We start from the raw sequence: 17,110 nt of genomic DNA on the forward strand, positions 1-17,110 counted from the left end.
CCATCACCAGTTCCCGAGTTGCACATAATTCTTATACTCACTTTAATTTACATTTTGTGTGTGTGTGTGTGTGTGTGTGTGTGCGCACGCGCGCGCGCGCACATGCACATGCCCAGGTGCCATGATGTTTATGTGGAGATGAGAAGATAGCTTTCAGTAGCTTTCTCCTCTTACACCATATGGCTCCTAGGAACCAAACCCAGGTCAGCAGACTTGACAGTATGCATCCTTACCCACTGGGCCAGCTCCACAGCCCATCTTATTCCCACTTTTCAGATCAGGTAACTGAGGCACAGTGAATCAAGAAACAGTTGCCTAGCCAGGCAGTGGTGGCGTACACCTTCAGTCCCAGCACCAGGGAGGCAGAGGCAGGGGGGCAGAGGCAGGGGGATCGCTGTGAATTCGAGGCCAACCTGGTCTACAGAGCAAGTTCAAAGACAGCCAGAGTTACACAGAGAAACTCTGTTTCAAAACACAAAACAAAAGGAAACAGTTGTATCTTACACAGAGGCCTCAGGGTACCTTTGGGGTTTAATTACATTTATTTGTGGAGGGAGGGGCATGTGACAATGTACAAATGTGGAGGTCAGAGGACACCTTTCAGGAGTTGGGTCCCGGAGATCAAACTCAGATTTTGGTGGCAAGGCCCTTCCCCAGGAGCCATCTCACCTGGCCACCTTCGAGATTAAAGCATGGTTCACCGGCTGCAAGGCAGGTCCTAGCTGGGAGACGAAACATGGCTCAAACCCAGCCCAGCCACACAACTCAGGGCTCTGAGAGGGGGCTCCGCAGACCTACTGCCTCCAGGCCTGGGGTCCCCGGGCACCAAGCCATGAGGCAGTGACTAGCACAGGGATTTTGCTCCTATGCAGGGCAGGCTGAGCAGGACCAGAAGCTCCCAGAGCTTCTGGGAAGGGCTGGATCATCTTAGGGCCTGAGAGGCCACCGTCACTGCCCCCCCCCCCTAAGGCCTGGCCCCGCAGCACTCTGACTGATCAGCAGGGCCATGGCATAGTTACGAAGTAGGAAGTAAAGAAAGCAATCACAGTTCTAGCCAGGGGTTACCAGGTGCCTTGAAGGGAGGTACTCCCTGGAGAGTTAGGGCTTGGCTCTTCTCAGCTGGGAAGCCAGAGGATCTTGACCTCCGAGGCACTTGACTCAGGCCACCTCTATGGTAGGGAATGGAGGACACTCCACTGTAGGTCCAGAAAGGAGGTAACAAGCATCCTGCTGGGCACCGGGAAGACCCAGAGGCAGCTTCAGTACCCCCGGGGGGCAGCTTGGCTCTTGTCCTCCGGGCTTGCAAAGGGGGTTGCAGGTGAGTCTGGTGTGTCAATTGTCTGGTAGGCACTATGCTCCTGAGATGGTCCAAAGAAATCTAGAGGACAGGGAACATGAGGATAGGGAAATGAGACCACAGGGCCTTCGGCGGCGGCACACAGACAGATCCACCCTCTGCCATGGCTAGTGCTCGGCGCCCTGATTCCAAGGCCAACAGGCAGCAGCAAAAGCCTACACACCAAGCCTTTAGCAGGCGGCAGCCACCCAATCCTCGTGTCTGTATGAGGCACAGATTTGCAGATGAGGAGTTTGAGGGTCAGAGAGACGAACCGATTTGATAGTATGTGACTTGAAGCAGGTGACACTGGGGTCAAACCTAAGTAGCAGGTCCTGTGGTCTGTGGCTACTGGCTATGTGCCACCTCAGTCCCCAGCAGCACATGCTCAGGAGCCTGGTGGGAGGTGGCTCCCCTGGGCCCACAGACTGATCTCCTGCTCTCCGCCAGGCACAGGAACCCATACCTCTCTCTGTCTCTAGAAGCCCTGGAGCTTGGCACACTTGCTATACCCAGAAGGTTAGGGCTGGGGGTGGGGGAGCAGGACAAGATGGAAGGCACCCCACATCTCTCACTTTCCTCCCTCTGCACATTTGTAATGGGACCACGAACAAGTCCCAAGGGCAGTCAGTGGGCCTTCATCTTCTCATCTGTTCCCTCTACACCTGGGCAGGTCTAGATAGTGCTTAGGTAAGCCAGAGTGGGCAGCCACAGGCCACGCTCTCCCTGACTCAGTGCCCTCCCATGGGATCCCCCATGCCCAGCTCCCCCAGGAGAACAAGGTCAGGGAGGCCGGGAATACGGCTTGGTCCACCACCAGCTGGGGCCCAGGCTTTGGTGGCAGTGGCTGGGAGCTTGCCCACAGGGCCAGGGAGAGGCAGAGCAGAGCGGGCCTTACCAGGGGGGCGTGGGAGTTCACCCCCTCGCTCACGGTGCATGTGGTAGATGAGGCAGCAGGAGAAGGGCTTGAGCAGCAGGCTGAAGATGGCCATGCCGGCACTGAATCGGCCGGTGTCCGTAATGGCAAAGCTTGAGTAGAAGATGCTGATGTAGATAATGTCCAGGAAGATGGTGGCCACCAAGCCGCCAAGAAACTGCAAGAAACACCACCATGAGATCATGGGCACTGACACGCACCCAGACTCCAAGATTCCCTCACACACACCCGCCTGGGTACACCTGCATGGCCTAGGACACAGGAAACTGGCTCCAGCCTGTTGCCCCAGAATTCCCTACCCCCATTTTCCGCCACTGGGGCCACGATGGGGCCCAAGACCTGGATCCAGAATTTGAGAGGGACAGTCCCTTGGAGTCCATACCATCTGTTTACAATACAAGGGAACAAAGAAAAGCCCCTCTGCAGTCCTCCTAAGGAGCCATGGCCTTGTTGTAAGAAGCTGGGCACCTCCTACCTCAGGCCAGTGTCAACTCGGACTTCATAAGGCAAGGGGGCTGGCTCCCTCTTGTCCAGGCCTCCCAGTCACATCCTTTCCCCCAAAAGACAACCCCGAAGCAGGTCAGATTGCCTGGGAGGATGGCCAGTCTTGGGGTTCGGTAACCTCCACCCTATTTGGTGGGGAGCTCTCCATCCCGGGGGGCTTAGGTACAAGGCTTTAGAACAGAAAAAGGTGGGTAATGAGGAAGAGAAGCCTGGGACAGATGAGGGGCACATGGATGAAGCCAGGTCCCTCCCCTCTCTCCTACCCCCGCTCCCCACTCACCATGCCTATGGCATCAATGGAGTCCCGCTGGGCCACAGCCCACACGCCCAGGGCCAGGACAGTGAAGTTGCTCCAGGCATAGGAGCCTGAGAACACTATGCAGCCCCTGCATTGAGAGACACTGTCAATCAGGCGGTCACCACCCTGAGCTGCCCGCCCCTCCCACAGTTCCTTCCTCCTGCTCCAGGACTAGTCTCCTCTGAGAGCAGATCATCTGGCCTCATCCATCCTCTCCCTTCAGTATGGGACCCTCAGCTTCTCTGTACAGGGCTCGCTGTCACTCTACCCCCTTTGCGGGCAGTCCTGAAACAGCAAGCAGAGTGTGGGTCGGGTCATGTGACTCCTCCAGGCCAACCTTCCCAGCAGTTTTCTGACCTGCCTATGGGGTTCCCACGAGCCCCACCCTTACCTCCCGGCTGTCCCTGCGGCTTTGTCTTCCTGAACGTACAGCCCTTTCTTGTCATCTTGGAGCTCAGCGTTGCCTGAGATCCCATGCTGACCTGACCAGTGCCCTCCCAGGGTATCACGATCAACTGGCATCACTTAGAGCTGACTTATCACAGTTAACACGGTCACTTCCTGGGACCTTGCACTGCCCGACACACTCTGAATCTATTCGTGTTCACAGCTGCTCTTGGAGGGAGCTGTCCTCAGGAGCCTCGTTTTACAGATTTGGAGGCACAGACCTAATAGGTGACTAACCAGGTCACACAGCTGCTCGGTGAGTGAAAATGAAGACCTGGCTGCTCATAGATATGGTTGAGGAGAAGGTTTTAGTGTAGATACGAGGGAGAAAACAGCCAGAGGCCTCTGAAAGGGTCCAGACTGAACATGGCCAGCAAACTGAACCAGGCCATGAGGAGAGGTGTGGGGGAGAGCAAGAGCAGAAGGGAAAGAGAGAGAAAAGAGGAGAGAGGGGAAACAGACAGAGAGAGGTCCAGGAGAGGAACCGAGAGAGGATACAGCAAAAATGGCTGACTTATATAGGAAGCAGAAGCTGGGGAAGGAAGGGAAGGCGAGACCCTGGGCTGGAGTGGTTTAGGGTAGGGGTGAGGTGAGAAGTGCTGGGAGGAGCCGCAGGTGCTGATTGGTGTTTGGAGAGCTGGGAGGCACCTCAGTACTGAGTGAGACTTGTCCTGGGTTTCCTTGGGTCCTGACACTCAGCAGCAGGGCTGGGATTGGAACACTGGGATTGGCATTGCGTGATGAGGCCTGGTATTTTCCAGTCTTCCTGTCTTAGCAGGTGTGAGCTCTGCCTAGTCACCAATGTGGGACCTCAGGGAAAGTGACCCCGCTTCACTGTGTACCTCACTCACAGCTGTTGGCATGTGCACGGCACTTTAAAGCCTGCAAAACACATGTGATCTCAGTGGTTTCCTGACTTGTTTTTGGCAGAGAACTCTCCCTGGATGCTGCACACGCGCACACACACACACACACACACACACACACACACACACACACACACACACACCAGACGTGCCAGTGAAGGTTAAGCTGTGCCCTGCAGCCCCATGTAGGGTTTGGTTGGTAGGAATTGCTGCAGGGGCCAATCCTGACCCGCGGTACAGACAGAAGGCAGACTCCATCAGCCCTGGGCAAACGGACGAGTAATTGTGACTGGCTGAAACACCTCAGAATGGGACCTGACCAGGCTGACGGGATCCAGGAACACATACACACCGACCCTGGGGAAGTGTGGACACAGACCCCAGGTGACACAACACGCAGCCAGGAGACATTTGGATGCAGCCAGACACCCAGGGTCACTCACCAGGTTGTCAGCAGCCAGTGAACCAGGAGAATAACCTATGGTACAAGGATAGGGATAGGGTCAGTCTGCGAATACAACGTCACAGGCAGCACAAAGCTTATGATGCCAGAACACGCAAGAGAGCCCTGCCTGGCATCTATAAGGGTCTCACGAATGTCTTAAAGAAATTCCAGCAACAGGAGAAAGAGGAGCCTGGCTAGGAACAGGCACCTCTCCCTCTTCCTGTTTCCAAAACTCGGGGTTCCTCTGGGGAGCCTGGGGCATGAGCTCTGGAATCACAAGTCTGAATGGGAAAATGGGAGGGACCTCTAATAAGGGGTGAAGGCAGCCACAGGAGCCTGAAGGGAGGAGTAAGGAGGGAGGGTTAGGGCTTAGTTCGCAGTGCTTGCCCAGCATGCTTGAGTTCAATTCCCACACTGAATAAACTGCCTAAGTCGGGCACAGTTGTGCACGCCTGTAATCTCACACTTAGGAGGTGGAGGCAGGAGGATCGGACGTTCAAGATCATCCTCAGCTACATAATGAGTTCAAGACTAACCTATGCCTGTTTCAAAACACAAACAAAAAACAGTAAGGGGGGAGGTGGGAGATGATAGTCCAAAGCAGTGGCTGGCAGCTCAGATTTCAAGTTTAATGACTGAGGGGAGCTTGAGACTTCTCTGCAGGAGACATCACAGTATGACGCATGTTAAAGACAAAATCCTTCCGGCCTGCCTGGAATTCTAGAACACCCTTTCACTGTGTTTGGCATCCTTGAAATCACAGTCCTGGTCCTGGATTGGCCTCTGGCACTGCCTAGAGAGCTAAGATAGGAGGGGCAGGTGCCATGAGATCAGGGCACTGTCAGCTAGAGTGGGCTGCGGGCTTCTGGGCTGAGAGCTAAGGGTAAGCAAGGAATCAGTCAGGCCAAGGCAGGGAGCCAGGACCAGCCCTCTGAGTGGGAGGAAGGCGTGGCCCGGACTGAGGCTTTCTGGAGGCCAGAAGCTTTGCTGGTGCAGATGGCAGCGTTAGTCTGAGGCCAAGGAGAGTGCACTGGACCAGGGCGGACAGGCAGGAAAAGGCCCAGGCGCTGTTCTCTGCGGGAGGAGCCCTGGGCTCACTGACCAGCTAGTCTAGCCAAATCAGTGAGTGAGCTCCAAGTTCAGTGAGAGATGGGAGGCTCACAGGAGCCTCACTCTAGATGAGAGACCATGTCTCAAGGGAACAGGGCAGTGGGCAGTAGTGCAGGACACCCATGGGAAAGGAAACCTATCAAGAGACTAAGCCTCAGGCTGGGCATGATGGTACACACCTTTAGTCCAGCACTTAGGAGGAAGAGGAAGGCCAGCCTGGTCTACAAATCGAGTTCCAGGATAGACAGGGCTGTTACACATAGTTTAAAAAAAAGGGGGGGGGCGGGGGATGGACTAAGCCTCTCCTGCCTCAGTTTATCCATCTTTGTAATGGGAATATAATCAGCCCTCAGAGATACAACTTCCAAGAAAGCTGCAGGGAGAAACAGGACCAAGCGGCCCAGCCCTTCCAGGAAGCACACAGGAGAGGGGCCAGTGGCCACTGTGAACACAGAACTGTCCCTGCTGGCTCTTACTCTGGGAAATAGGAGACCACAGGCTTCTCAAAGAGAAACTGAGAAGGGCCAGGCCACAGCTGGAAGGGAGGCCAGCTTGAGCTGGAGGACTCTTAAAACAGAGCTCAGCCACAGCAGGCTGCCTGTCCTCCCCAGACAAGGCCAAAAGTCCGGGACAGCAGGGGTCACTGGGTGCTGGATGGGGAACACAGGCCCTCTCTGTGTGATGGGCCACGGAAAGGATCCTAGCTCCACACATGAACTTGGGTAAGTCTCCGGACCTCATACAACTGCCCCCTGCTCTTAGCACCTCAGGGATAATCATACGTGACTCCTTGGCTCTGGAGGACAGGGGAGGAGAGATGTAACGCTCAACGCAGCAGGCCTCATCACCACTGTCCACGTCTACTGTCACCGTCCCCACTGCTCCCCCAGCCTGGGCCAGGTCTGCCTCGTCCCAAGACTTCACAAATCTAGTCTGACTAGAGGAGCATGGGTAGGGCCCAGCTAGGGACAGACTTCTTTCAGAGAGTGTAGCAGGAATCTTAAAAGTTCTTATTAATAAAATCAAACCCGAGCCGAGTTATTGGGGTCCATGCTGGTAGATCAGAGAGACAGGACAAGCCACAGCTATCTCACCTCACCGGATCCTCAGCTGGTCTTGTCTCCTCAGACTGGAGGCTTCTGAGTCCTCATCCCAATGGCTTTCAGCTGAATTGCTGCTCCAAAGCTTGAATGCTTAACCAGCCAAATGCTTAACCAGCCAAAATGCCTCTAGTTTCTGGTCCTCACGCCTTATATATCTTTTTGTTTTCTACCACCACTCCCTGGGATTAAAGGCTGGCTTTCTGGGATTAAAGGCGTGAGTCACCATGCTTGGCTATTTCCAATGTGGCCTTGAACTCACAGAGATCCAGAGGGATTTCTATCTCTGGAATGCTAGGATTAAGGGTGTGAGTGCCACCATTTTCTAGCCTTTGTATCTAGTGGCTGTCTGTTCTCTGACCCCAGATAAATTTATTAGAATACACAATACCACCACAAGAGAGCCCAGGGCAACTGCGTCTTTTCACCTGCCCCCCTAGCCCACTCCAGCTGAGCTGGGCACACCAGGCATGTCTTTAAAGGACAGAGGGTGGAGCTGAAAGGGGCAGCCATGGTGTCCCAACTGCCCTCCATAGGGTACAGATCTTGCAGACAAAACGACCAAACACCCAGGCTCATTCTGAATTTCAGATTATGAATAATTCAGTATGTCCCCAACACTGAGACACACAATAAAAACCCTGTCATTGATGTGAAACCCAAAAGTGACCAGATGTCCTTCCTAAGTGTTACTTCACAACCACTAGCGCTCACTTGCTTCTGATTGGCCCTGGCTAAGATCCTTGGAGACACAGGACTTGTCAATCATATCAAGGGAGGGTCCAGTCTCTGCACTCTGGGCCCCAAAGCCCATCTAGCTCACACTTGAGATGAATGCTCTGGGCCTATCAGGCTCTAAAAGTTGACCTAGGCCATCAAAATGAAAGTTAGTATCAAGTAATCCGATACCAGGAAATGTCAAGCCCCGGAGCTGGGTCTTTGGGGGTTCAAATCCTGACTGTACCACTTTTTATTCTTGGGGGGACCCTGGCAATTTACTTGCATGATCAGAGATCAAACTTCTGATCCTCCTGCCTCCGTTTCTCCAGTACTAGAACTGCAGGCCTGTTATGCAGCAGTGGTGATGAAACCCAGGGTTTCTTGCATGCTAAGGACACACTCTGCCCACGGAGCCGTATCTCCTAGCCTGTGTTGCTTGTCCTCCACTGACAAAGCTGAAGCTGTACTCTGTTGTTCTTGTTTTGAGTCAGGGCCATCTAGCTCTGGCTGGCCGAGAACTCGCTATGTAAATCAGACTGTCTCTGAACTCACAGAGATCTGCTTGCTCTTACCTCCTGAGTGCTGGGATTAAAGGCCTGCACTACACCTGGCCAGAGAAGCTATATTCTCTTAGATGCAAACTTCAGTTTAGATCATGCAAGTAAATTGCCAGGGGCCCCCAAGAAATAAGTGATACAGCCAGGATTTGAACCCCCAAAGACCCAGCTCCGGGGCTTGACATTTCCTGGCATCGGATTACTTGAGACTTAACTTTCGTTTTGATGGTCTAGGTCAACTTTCAGAGCCTGATAGGCACAGAGCATCCTCAGCTACAAAGAAAGTTCAAGGCTAGCCTGTACTACACCCAACCCTAACTCAAATGAATAAAACATAAAATGAACAGTCCATAAACACCAGCTCTTTTCTCACCTGTTCCTATATTTTATTATTATTATTTGTTTCTGTGGGGTACTGGGATGAACCCCAGATCTGGTGTGGGCTACTCAAATGCTCTCACGCTGTCCTCTAAGTTGAGGGCAGGCTCAAGCAGAGCAAGGCACAGCCTGACCTGCAGGCTGCCTCCAACAGTTAGTACCTAAAGCAAAATGCCCTTGCAGCACGCTGTGAACCTCTCCCCAGCTAAGGGGTCCGCCCAAGCCTGTTCCTTTGCTCCAATTACGTCTCCCTCCAGCTGCTGGCCAGAAGCTTAGGAATGGGAAACCGGGCAGAGCCAGTCACAGCTTAACCCGTGTGTAACCACCCAACTGTGGCGTTACAACGCTGCTGCTACGCCACCTATCTCTTCGGTCCCTTTGGTCTACGCCACCAAAGGGTGCTAAATGCTTTGACCCTGGGAGTCTAAGCGTTTCAAGGAACCTGAACCAAGGCCCAAGATGGCCGGTTTAGTTACAGGTCCACACCCCTCTGACCGAAGCTCTGTTGCAAACCAGAAGGACTGAGTAAGAACTCAGGAAATGAAGACACCCGTAGGCAGCCCCGCTGCCTGGAGCCCGGCATAGGCTTTGGGGTTTTTTGCTTTTAAGAAACTTCTGCAGTTCCTGCTTCTTAATTATGAAATAAGGACACTGCATGCGGAAGATTGGAAGAAACAATTGTTTGGGGACACTGGATTTCTCCTAACCTGTGCCAACACACAGAGGGGCCCAGCGGGACTGCACTGGAGGGGGTCTGACCGCTCAGGAGGAGAGGTGTCTCTGTCTTGCTGCTGGGGGACATGAGGAGCGCAGGCGCGGGCGGTCCGGGACCCGTGCCAGCCTGGGTCTGTCCGGGAGGGGTGGCCCTGTCTGTCTCTGTCTCCAGGTGTCCCTCCCGGTGTCTGCTGCCTCCTCCCTTGGGCTCTGCGCTTTCCCTTCTGCTCCAACTCCGTTCCCCAGGCTCCAGAACCCCCGCCCGCCCCGGCCGCGCGGCCACCTTCAAGTTCACGGCGGGCAGCTCCATCCCGACCCCGGCGGAGGGCACCTGCGCGACGGCCGCGGGGACTCCTGGGCTCCGAACTCGGGAACAAACTTCCACGCCCCGCCCGTCACGTTGCGCCAGCTCCAACCGTGGCTCGTCGGTGAGCCACGTGAGGCCAACTCGCGCGGCCACGTGACTGCAGCCAGTTGCTAGGAGACAGCGTCTAGCAGCTGGCTCTTGCTGCAAGGCTCAGGCTCCAGCCACCGCCTAGGCCTTGAGCGGCAGCTGCTTTGCTAGCAGAAAGTTGATTTCTGCAGCCTGGGGGCAATGGCCTGCCTAGTGGAAACGTGGTGAGGACCACCTGTAGTCAGGAGAGTCTGGGGCAGCTAGGCAGAAACTGCTGGTGTGATAAAAGCTGGTGTCTGCCCCGGAACATCTCTCTCCTCCCTTCCTTCCCTTGTACAAGGGTTAGTACAGAGCTTACCTCATCATCCTTGTGACAGTGGTGAGTGAATTCATGTCCGTAAAGAAAACGATGAGGCCTGGAGAGATGATTCCGTGGTTAAGAGCACCTGTTGCTCTTCCAGAAGACCTGGGTTCGGTTCCCAGCACCCACATGGTAGCTCACAACCATGTACATATGATCCAGCCTCTCTTTTCTGTCCTTCTCAGGCACCAGACACACACAGTGCACATACATATATGTAGGCAAAATATTCATACACATAAGATAAAAGAAATAAATTTGAAAAAATTCAAAGCCCATTCTTACTGTGTTAAAATTCTCCTTCAAGCTTATTGGATTTCCAGAGAATTTCATAAAATATATTTTAAAAATGAAAAGAATTTTAAAAAAGAAAAGAAAAAGGTGAAAACAGGTATGGTAGGTCAAGCCTGTAAATAACAGTACTTGGGACGCTGAGGCAAGAAGAACACCATGAGATCAAAGCCTGCTTTACAAAGTAATACCATGTTTATTTCTTATTTACTTGTTTATTTTGTGGGGTGGTGGGTACTTGTTTATTTCGTGGGGTGGGTGGGTACTTGTTTATTTTGTGGGGTGAGTGGGTACTTGTTTATTTCGTGGGTGTGGTACTTGTTTTTTCTTTGTATTGTTTATTTCGTGGGGTGGGTACTTGTTTATTTTGTGGGTGAGTGGTACTTGTTTATTTTTGGGTGTATACTTGTTTTTTTGTTGGTTTTGTTTATTTGTGGGTGTGTACTTGTTTATTTTGTGGGGTGGTGGGTACTTGTTTATTTTGTGGGGTGAGTGGGTACTTGTTTATTTTGTGGGGTGAGTGGGTACATGCCACACCATGAGTGTGGAGCTGACAGGACGGCTCGGGGAGTTGTTCATTCTTTCCATCCAGGGTTTTGAAGCCTGGATAACTAAAGGAAATAGGAGAATGAAGTCAAGGAAAGGGCTTTCAAGCTGATGGCTGAATAGTCTCAGCCACTAGGGAAGCAGAGGCAGGAGGATTCCTCGAGCCCAGTCGGTGAAAGCCAACCTGGGCAACAGAGTGAGATCTTGTCTAAAAAGGAGGGCGTCAGGGCTCAGTGGTGTAGTCTCTGTTTACTACACCTCCATCCCCAACATGGACAAAGGATGATGTCATCAGAGCCTATGTGACCTGAGCTGGCTGTGTCTGTTTTCTACATGGTCGATGCACACAAGCTTTTTACCATCAATGTGCAAGAAGCCAGCCACCTGGAGTCTGCTTACTGGCATACCATAAGTCAGAGAACATTCCATCGGACAGTTAGCAGAAACTCTGCCTCACTGAGACTCCAGCTGTGCTGAGCTGGCTGGAAGAAGAAGCAGCTGCCCTACCTGGGCTCCTGAGTGAGGATCCTCTCAGGGCACAGCTGCAACGTTCGTTGCTCTCCAGAAGGACAAAAGCCATATGGGAATCCATGAGACTGCCCGAGTGGACACATGGCAACATCCAGACCACAGCTCCTCCGAATTTTTTTTTTCTAAGTAGATGAGGGGAGATTGGGGTGGGGGGGGGTGCACCCAGGCCTAGTTTAAAGCCCAGTTTGAAACCACAGCCCTCGGGGGCTGGAGAGGTGGCTCAGTGGTTAAGAGCACTGACTGCTCTTCCAGAGGCCTGGGGTTCAGTCCCCAGCACCCACATGGCAGCTAACAACTGTCTGTAACTCCAAGATCTGACACCACCACACAAACATACATGTAGGCAAAACACCAATGTACATAAAATAAGAATAAATAAATTATTAAAAACAAAAACAAAAACCATAGCCCTCAGCCCAGGAGGAAGGCCAGCTGCAAGTCTGCCATTGTAATGGACAGATATTCTGTTTTTGTTCCTAGGCAGAATATTTCAATGTAGTCCAGGCTGGCCCTGAACTTGAGGGAACCCTGTTCTAGTCTCCTAGGGGCAGGTATTACAGGTATATGCTTTTACATCTGTCTAATTATAGTTTATTATATGTTTGTTTAACTGATATAACAAGGTTCATTGTGATATTTCCATATATCCTGTAATGTTGGATTTTTAATAATGTTTATTTAGTTTGTATGTTTATATGTAGGCATGCATGTCACGGCCCCTATGTAGAGGTCAGAGGACTTGCTTCCTTGAGTTGATCCTCACATTCCTACCTTGCTTTTGAGGTAGGATGTCTCTTCTTTTTTCTGAATACACCAGTCTAGATTATGGGTGATTCTCCATTCTCCATCTCCCATTTTCTGTAGGGATCCTGGGATTAAAGATGCTTGTGTGGGGGGTTCGAGAGATGGCTTAGTGGTTAAGAGCACTGACTGCTCTTCCAGAGGACCGGGGTTCAATTCCCAGCACCCACATGGCAGCTCACAACTGTCTGTAACTCCAGTTTCTGAGACCCAACACCCATGGCAAAACACCAATGTACGTGAAATAAAAATAAATAATTTTTTTTTTAAAAGATGCTTGTGTGGCAAGTGAGTTTAACCACATAGCCATTTCCCTGGCCCTTTAGCCTGTGTTTTTTTTTTTTTTTTTTTTTTAGCCTGTTTTTTTTTTAATATTTATTTACATGCGTGTGTGCATGTGTGTGTGTATGTATGTGTGTATGTGTGTGTGTACCTAAGTGAATATATATGCACATGTGTATGCAAGAGCCTGCAGAAGTCAGAAGAGGCATTGATCCCCTGGAACTGAAGTTGCAGATGGCTGTTAGCTACCATGTGGGTGCTGGGAACTAAATCCAGGTCCTCTGCAAGAGCAATAAGCACTCTTAATTGCTGAAGCATCTCTCGAGCCCTCTGTAGCCTATTTTTGAGGGTTAGGTTTGTAGCCCAGTGGTAATACATTTGCCTAGTATGCATGGAGCCATGAATTTCAACACCAACACACACACACACACACACACACACACACACACACACACACACACTGGTGCTTTTGCTCAGTTGGTAAAGTGCTTGTTTAACATCATGAGGCCCTGGGTCTGATCTCTAGAATATATAAACTGAGTGACATGCATCTGTAATCCCAGCACTTACTCAAGGGGTGGAAGTAGAAGGAGTTAGGAGTTCAAAGCCAGCCTGGGCTAAATGAAACCCTGCTCCCCTGTGGTGGTTTAAAGGAGAATGGTCCATGTAACAGAGGCAGAGCCTTTCTGTCCTGATTGCCTGGTCCCAAATAAACACACAGAAGCTTATATCAATTATAAATGTTTCGCTGGTGGCTCAGGCTTATTACTAGTTAGTTCTTACATTTAAATTAACCCACATTTCTTATCTATGCTTTGCCACGTGGCTCATGGCTTATTACCTCATTTTCTACACATCTTGCTTCCTCAGCGGCTGGCTGGCATCTGCCTGACTCCACCCTTCCTCTTCCCAGAATTCTCCTAGTCTGGCTCTCGCATGCTCAATCTCTTCCTGCCCAGTTATCTGCCAATCACCTTTATTATTAATAATGAGCATAATCCACAGCAAGTCCCCATAGACTTATGTTTGAATGCCTGGTCTCCAGTTGGTGGAACTGTTTGGGAATGATTAGGAGGTGTGGTCTTGTTGGAAGAAGTCACTGAGCAGGCTTTGAGGTTTCAAAAGTCCACACCATTCCAAGTTCTCTCTCTCTCTCTCTCTCTCTCTCTCTCTCTCTCTCTCTCTCTCTCTCTCTCCCCCCCCCCCCCCAAGTTGTAGGTCAAGATGTGAGCTCTCAGCTGCTGCACCATGCCTGCCTACCTACTGCCATGCTTCCCACTATGATGGTCATGGGTTCTAACCCTCTGGAACCATGAGCCCCGTAAACATTTTCTAAGTCACCTTGGTCCTGGTGTCTCTTCATAGCAATAGAAAAGCAATTAAACATTCCCTATGGTGGGATACCTTGCTCAGACTTGATGCAGGGGGAGGGGCTTGGTCCTGCCCTAACTATATATGCCAGCCTGTGTTGACTCCCCAAGAGAGGCTTTACCTCCTCCATGAGGAGTAGATGAAGGGGGGGGGAAGTGGTGGGGGAACAGGAGAAGGGGAGGGAGGGAGAACTGCAGTTGGTATGTAAAATGAAAAAGATTAATTCACAAGTTAATTAAAAAAAGAAAAATAAGGGGCTGGAGAGATGGCTCAGAGGTTAAGAGCACTGACTGCTCTTCCAGAGGTCCTGAGTTCAGTTCCCAGCAACCACACGGTGGCTCACAACCATCTGTAATGAGATCTGAGGCCCTCTTCTGGCCTGTAGGCATACATGGAGGCAGAACACTGTATACATAATAAATAAGTAAATCTTTATAAAAAAAAGAAGAAGAAGAAAAATAGAAAAGCAATTAAGGTACCCCCCAAACAAAGAAAGAAAGCAAGCAATGCAGGGTTCCGCCCCCCATGCAGGAGGAGGAATGCTGCAGAGAGGCCAAGAAGCAGCTGAGCAGACAGGCCCTGCTCGGCCTCCTTAGTTTGTCGTCTAGATCAGACCCTTTCCCTGTCACAGCTCTGCATGACTGTGTGCTTTCAAGGCACCTCACGCAAAAGCAGGCAGCTCCCCTGGGTGTTTGGGCCTCTGTTTCTGAAAGCTCCGTGTCGTACAGACCTCGGATTAACCCTATATGTCATGCTCTTTGGATGTCATGAAAGCATGGTCGCTCTGTAAAGAGAACGCTGGCCAGGCCCGGATGAAAGGGGTGGAGCCAGGCCAGGACTGTGGACAGTCCCTGCTGCTCTCCCAGGCAGCTGGGGCCAGAGGTGGGAGGGGACGCACGAGGAACCAGCTAGCTGGGCAGGCTGGGGTGGCGTGCAGTGAGAGTGTAAAGGAGAAGGAAGCTGACGGATCTCAAAGGACTGGGGTCCTGCCATGACTTGCTCCTGCTGTGGAAGGATAATGCCCCCCACATTCCATAAGGCTTCAGAGCCAGCCATTTAGTGAATGCGTTTTTTGAAATTTAAGTTCAAATTCTCTCTCTCTCTCTGTGTGTCTTTGAGAAAGAGTTCCAGGCTGACCTCGAACTCAATATGATAAATTTTAAAATTGTTTTTGCTACATTTATTTGTGTGTGTGTGTGTGTGTGTGTGTGTGTGTGTGTGTGTGTGTGTGAAGGCTACAGCACAGGTGTGTGGAGGAGACAACTGGCAGAAGTCACTTCTCTCTTACCGTAAGGGTTCCAGGGACCAAACTCAGGTCCTCAGGTTGTCAGTAAGCTCCTTTACTCAATGAGTCAGCTCGCTGGCCTTGAACTTTGATCCTCCTGAGCAGTGCTAGGCCTCAGGAGTGTTGTGAGGATCATATGTGGTCATTGGGCAGGGTGCCCGGCCACCCAACTCCTGGCATACAGTAATGACTCTATATTGCTGTCCCTTTACTCTGTGGGAAGCATAGTGTCTGTCAGCATTTCGTCATTCCTAGAACACCGAAATGCCCACCAATTGAAGAGGAAGGGTAAATACTCTTCCCAGATGGCCCGGATGCTCTCCTACCATCAAGCCAGAGAGCTGGACTTACCCTGTGGAGGGACAGTGTTGCACTGGAGATTTTTTTTTCATAATTTCTTAAATTATTGGTTAACAGTCTCCTAAGTTTATATAACAAATTTCAAGGCTGTGTAAGGTATGGGAACATTCTCTGCACTGGGAAATTTGAGGCCTGAATTCCTGCTGCTTTCCCACCTCCCAGCCCCACCCCGTCCCTCTTCCCCTGGGTGTCTGTGTCCTTGAGTGTGTCACTTACCCTAAATGGGGCAGTGATATCAGGTCTAAGACATGTGGGGCTTACAGAAGCCTCCAAATGGAAAAGGGCTTTAGAAAGACTCCAGCTGTCCTGTGCTCGTGAGGTAGGAGACACTAGCTGGGATGTGAGTCCCAGCCGGTTCCTTTCCCAAGTGGACAAGCCAAGTTGGAAGAAACAGCAGAGAACATAAACCCAAACTCCATCAAAGGGCACACATGCCTGTGAGGAAGTGGGGACCAACAAGAAGCCTCTCTGAGAAGGGCCTAGAGGGCAGAGTCCTGCCACTCAGCAGCACAGGGGATGCCTTGTCACTGGACTCCACGGGACTCCGTCTCCTTCCCTGTGGTGCTGATCTTCATAGACACACTGACTCTGGGTTTCTTGGCCTCAGGTCTGACAGGACTAGAGAAAGCATGGATGGTTAGGCAGAGCTGCCCTTTGTTGTTGTTTTAAGACTTTATTTTTGTTTTATGTGTCTGGGTGTTTGCCTACCAGTATGTCTGTGCACCATGTGTGTGCAGTGCCCAAGGATGCCAGAAGAGGGCGCATCAGAACCCCTGAAAGAGACATTTTAGATGCCTCTTGGAGAGTCTGGAATAGAACAGTATAAAAAGCTGACAGTGAAGGGCTAGAGAGATGCTGCTGGTCTTGCAGAGGACCTGGGTTTGGTGCCCAGCCCCCCACAAGGTGGTTTACAACCATCTGTAACTCTAGCTCCAAGGGATCCTTTTCTGACCTTCCTGGGCACCAGGCATGCATGCAGTGTATGTACATGCATGTAGGCAAAACACTGGTACACATAAAAGAAAATAATCTAAAAAAATAAAAGCTGAGGATGAGCTACCTGGGTCACTCCTGTCTTTGTTTCATGAAAAGGGAGAGAGAGATAGGCTACCCTGCAGTGATTTGTGTGTCTTCGTGCAGAAGGGAGCAGGTGAGCCACAGTGAGGAGGCATGCCACGTGAAGGTGCAGAGACCAGGTGTTCGTCCTGCTGTTAGCTATGTTGTGGGTCCGAGGGTGGAGTCAGTGCGGTTTAACCGAAGCAGTTTCATATTGCCAGGAGTGAGGCTTCCACCAGTGGGGCCTCTCCAGTCATCTAGCAATCAGGTCCCTCCAGGGACCGGAGCATTCAAGTCTGACAGTGAGGGACCCACCCCAAGGCCTGGTGGAAAAGGCAGGTGGGGAAATTGCCTCTGCCCTTCTATATTCCAGGAAACCCGCCATCAGGAAAGCAGACGCAGAGGCTGTTGCCCTGGAGG

General features: G+C 51.4%; 1 protein-coding gene across 1 annotated transcript; it reads right to left on the reverse strand.

Moving 5' to 3' along the window:
- Positions 1–498: 498 nt before the first annotated feature.
- On the reverse strand, positions 499–9,839 carry LOC114709665 (angiotensin II receptor associated protein). The gene is made up of 5 exons (XM_028893634.2): positions 9,696–9,839; positions 4,832–4,866; positions 3,058–3,163; positions 2,235–2,430; positions 499–1,378 (listed from the first exon to the last, which is right to left on the reverse strand). The coding sequence occupies exons 1-5, from the start codon at positions 9,720–9,722 to the stop codon at positions 1,260–1,262; spliced, it is 483 nt and encodes a 160-aa protein (XP_028749467.1). The 5' UTR covers positions 9,723–9,839; the 3' UTR covers positions 499–1,259.
- Positions 9,840–17,110: the final 7,271 nt, after the last annotated feature.

Source organism: Peromyscus leucopus, chromosome 2 (assembly GCF_004664715.2).
Source record: "Peromyscus leucopus breed LL Stock chromosome 2, UCI_PerLeu_2.1, whole genome shotgun sequence".
NCBI classification, from domain to species: domain Eukaryota; kingdom Metazoa; phylum Chordata; class Mammalia; order Rodentia; family Cricetidae; genus Peromyscus; species Peromyscus leucopus.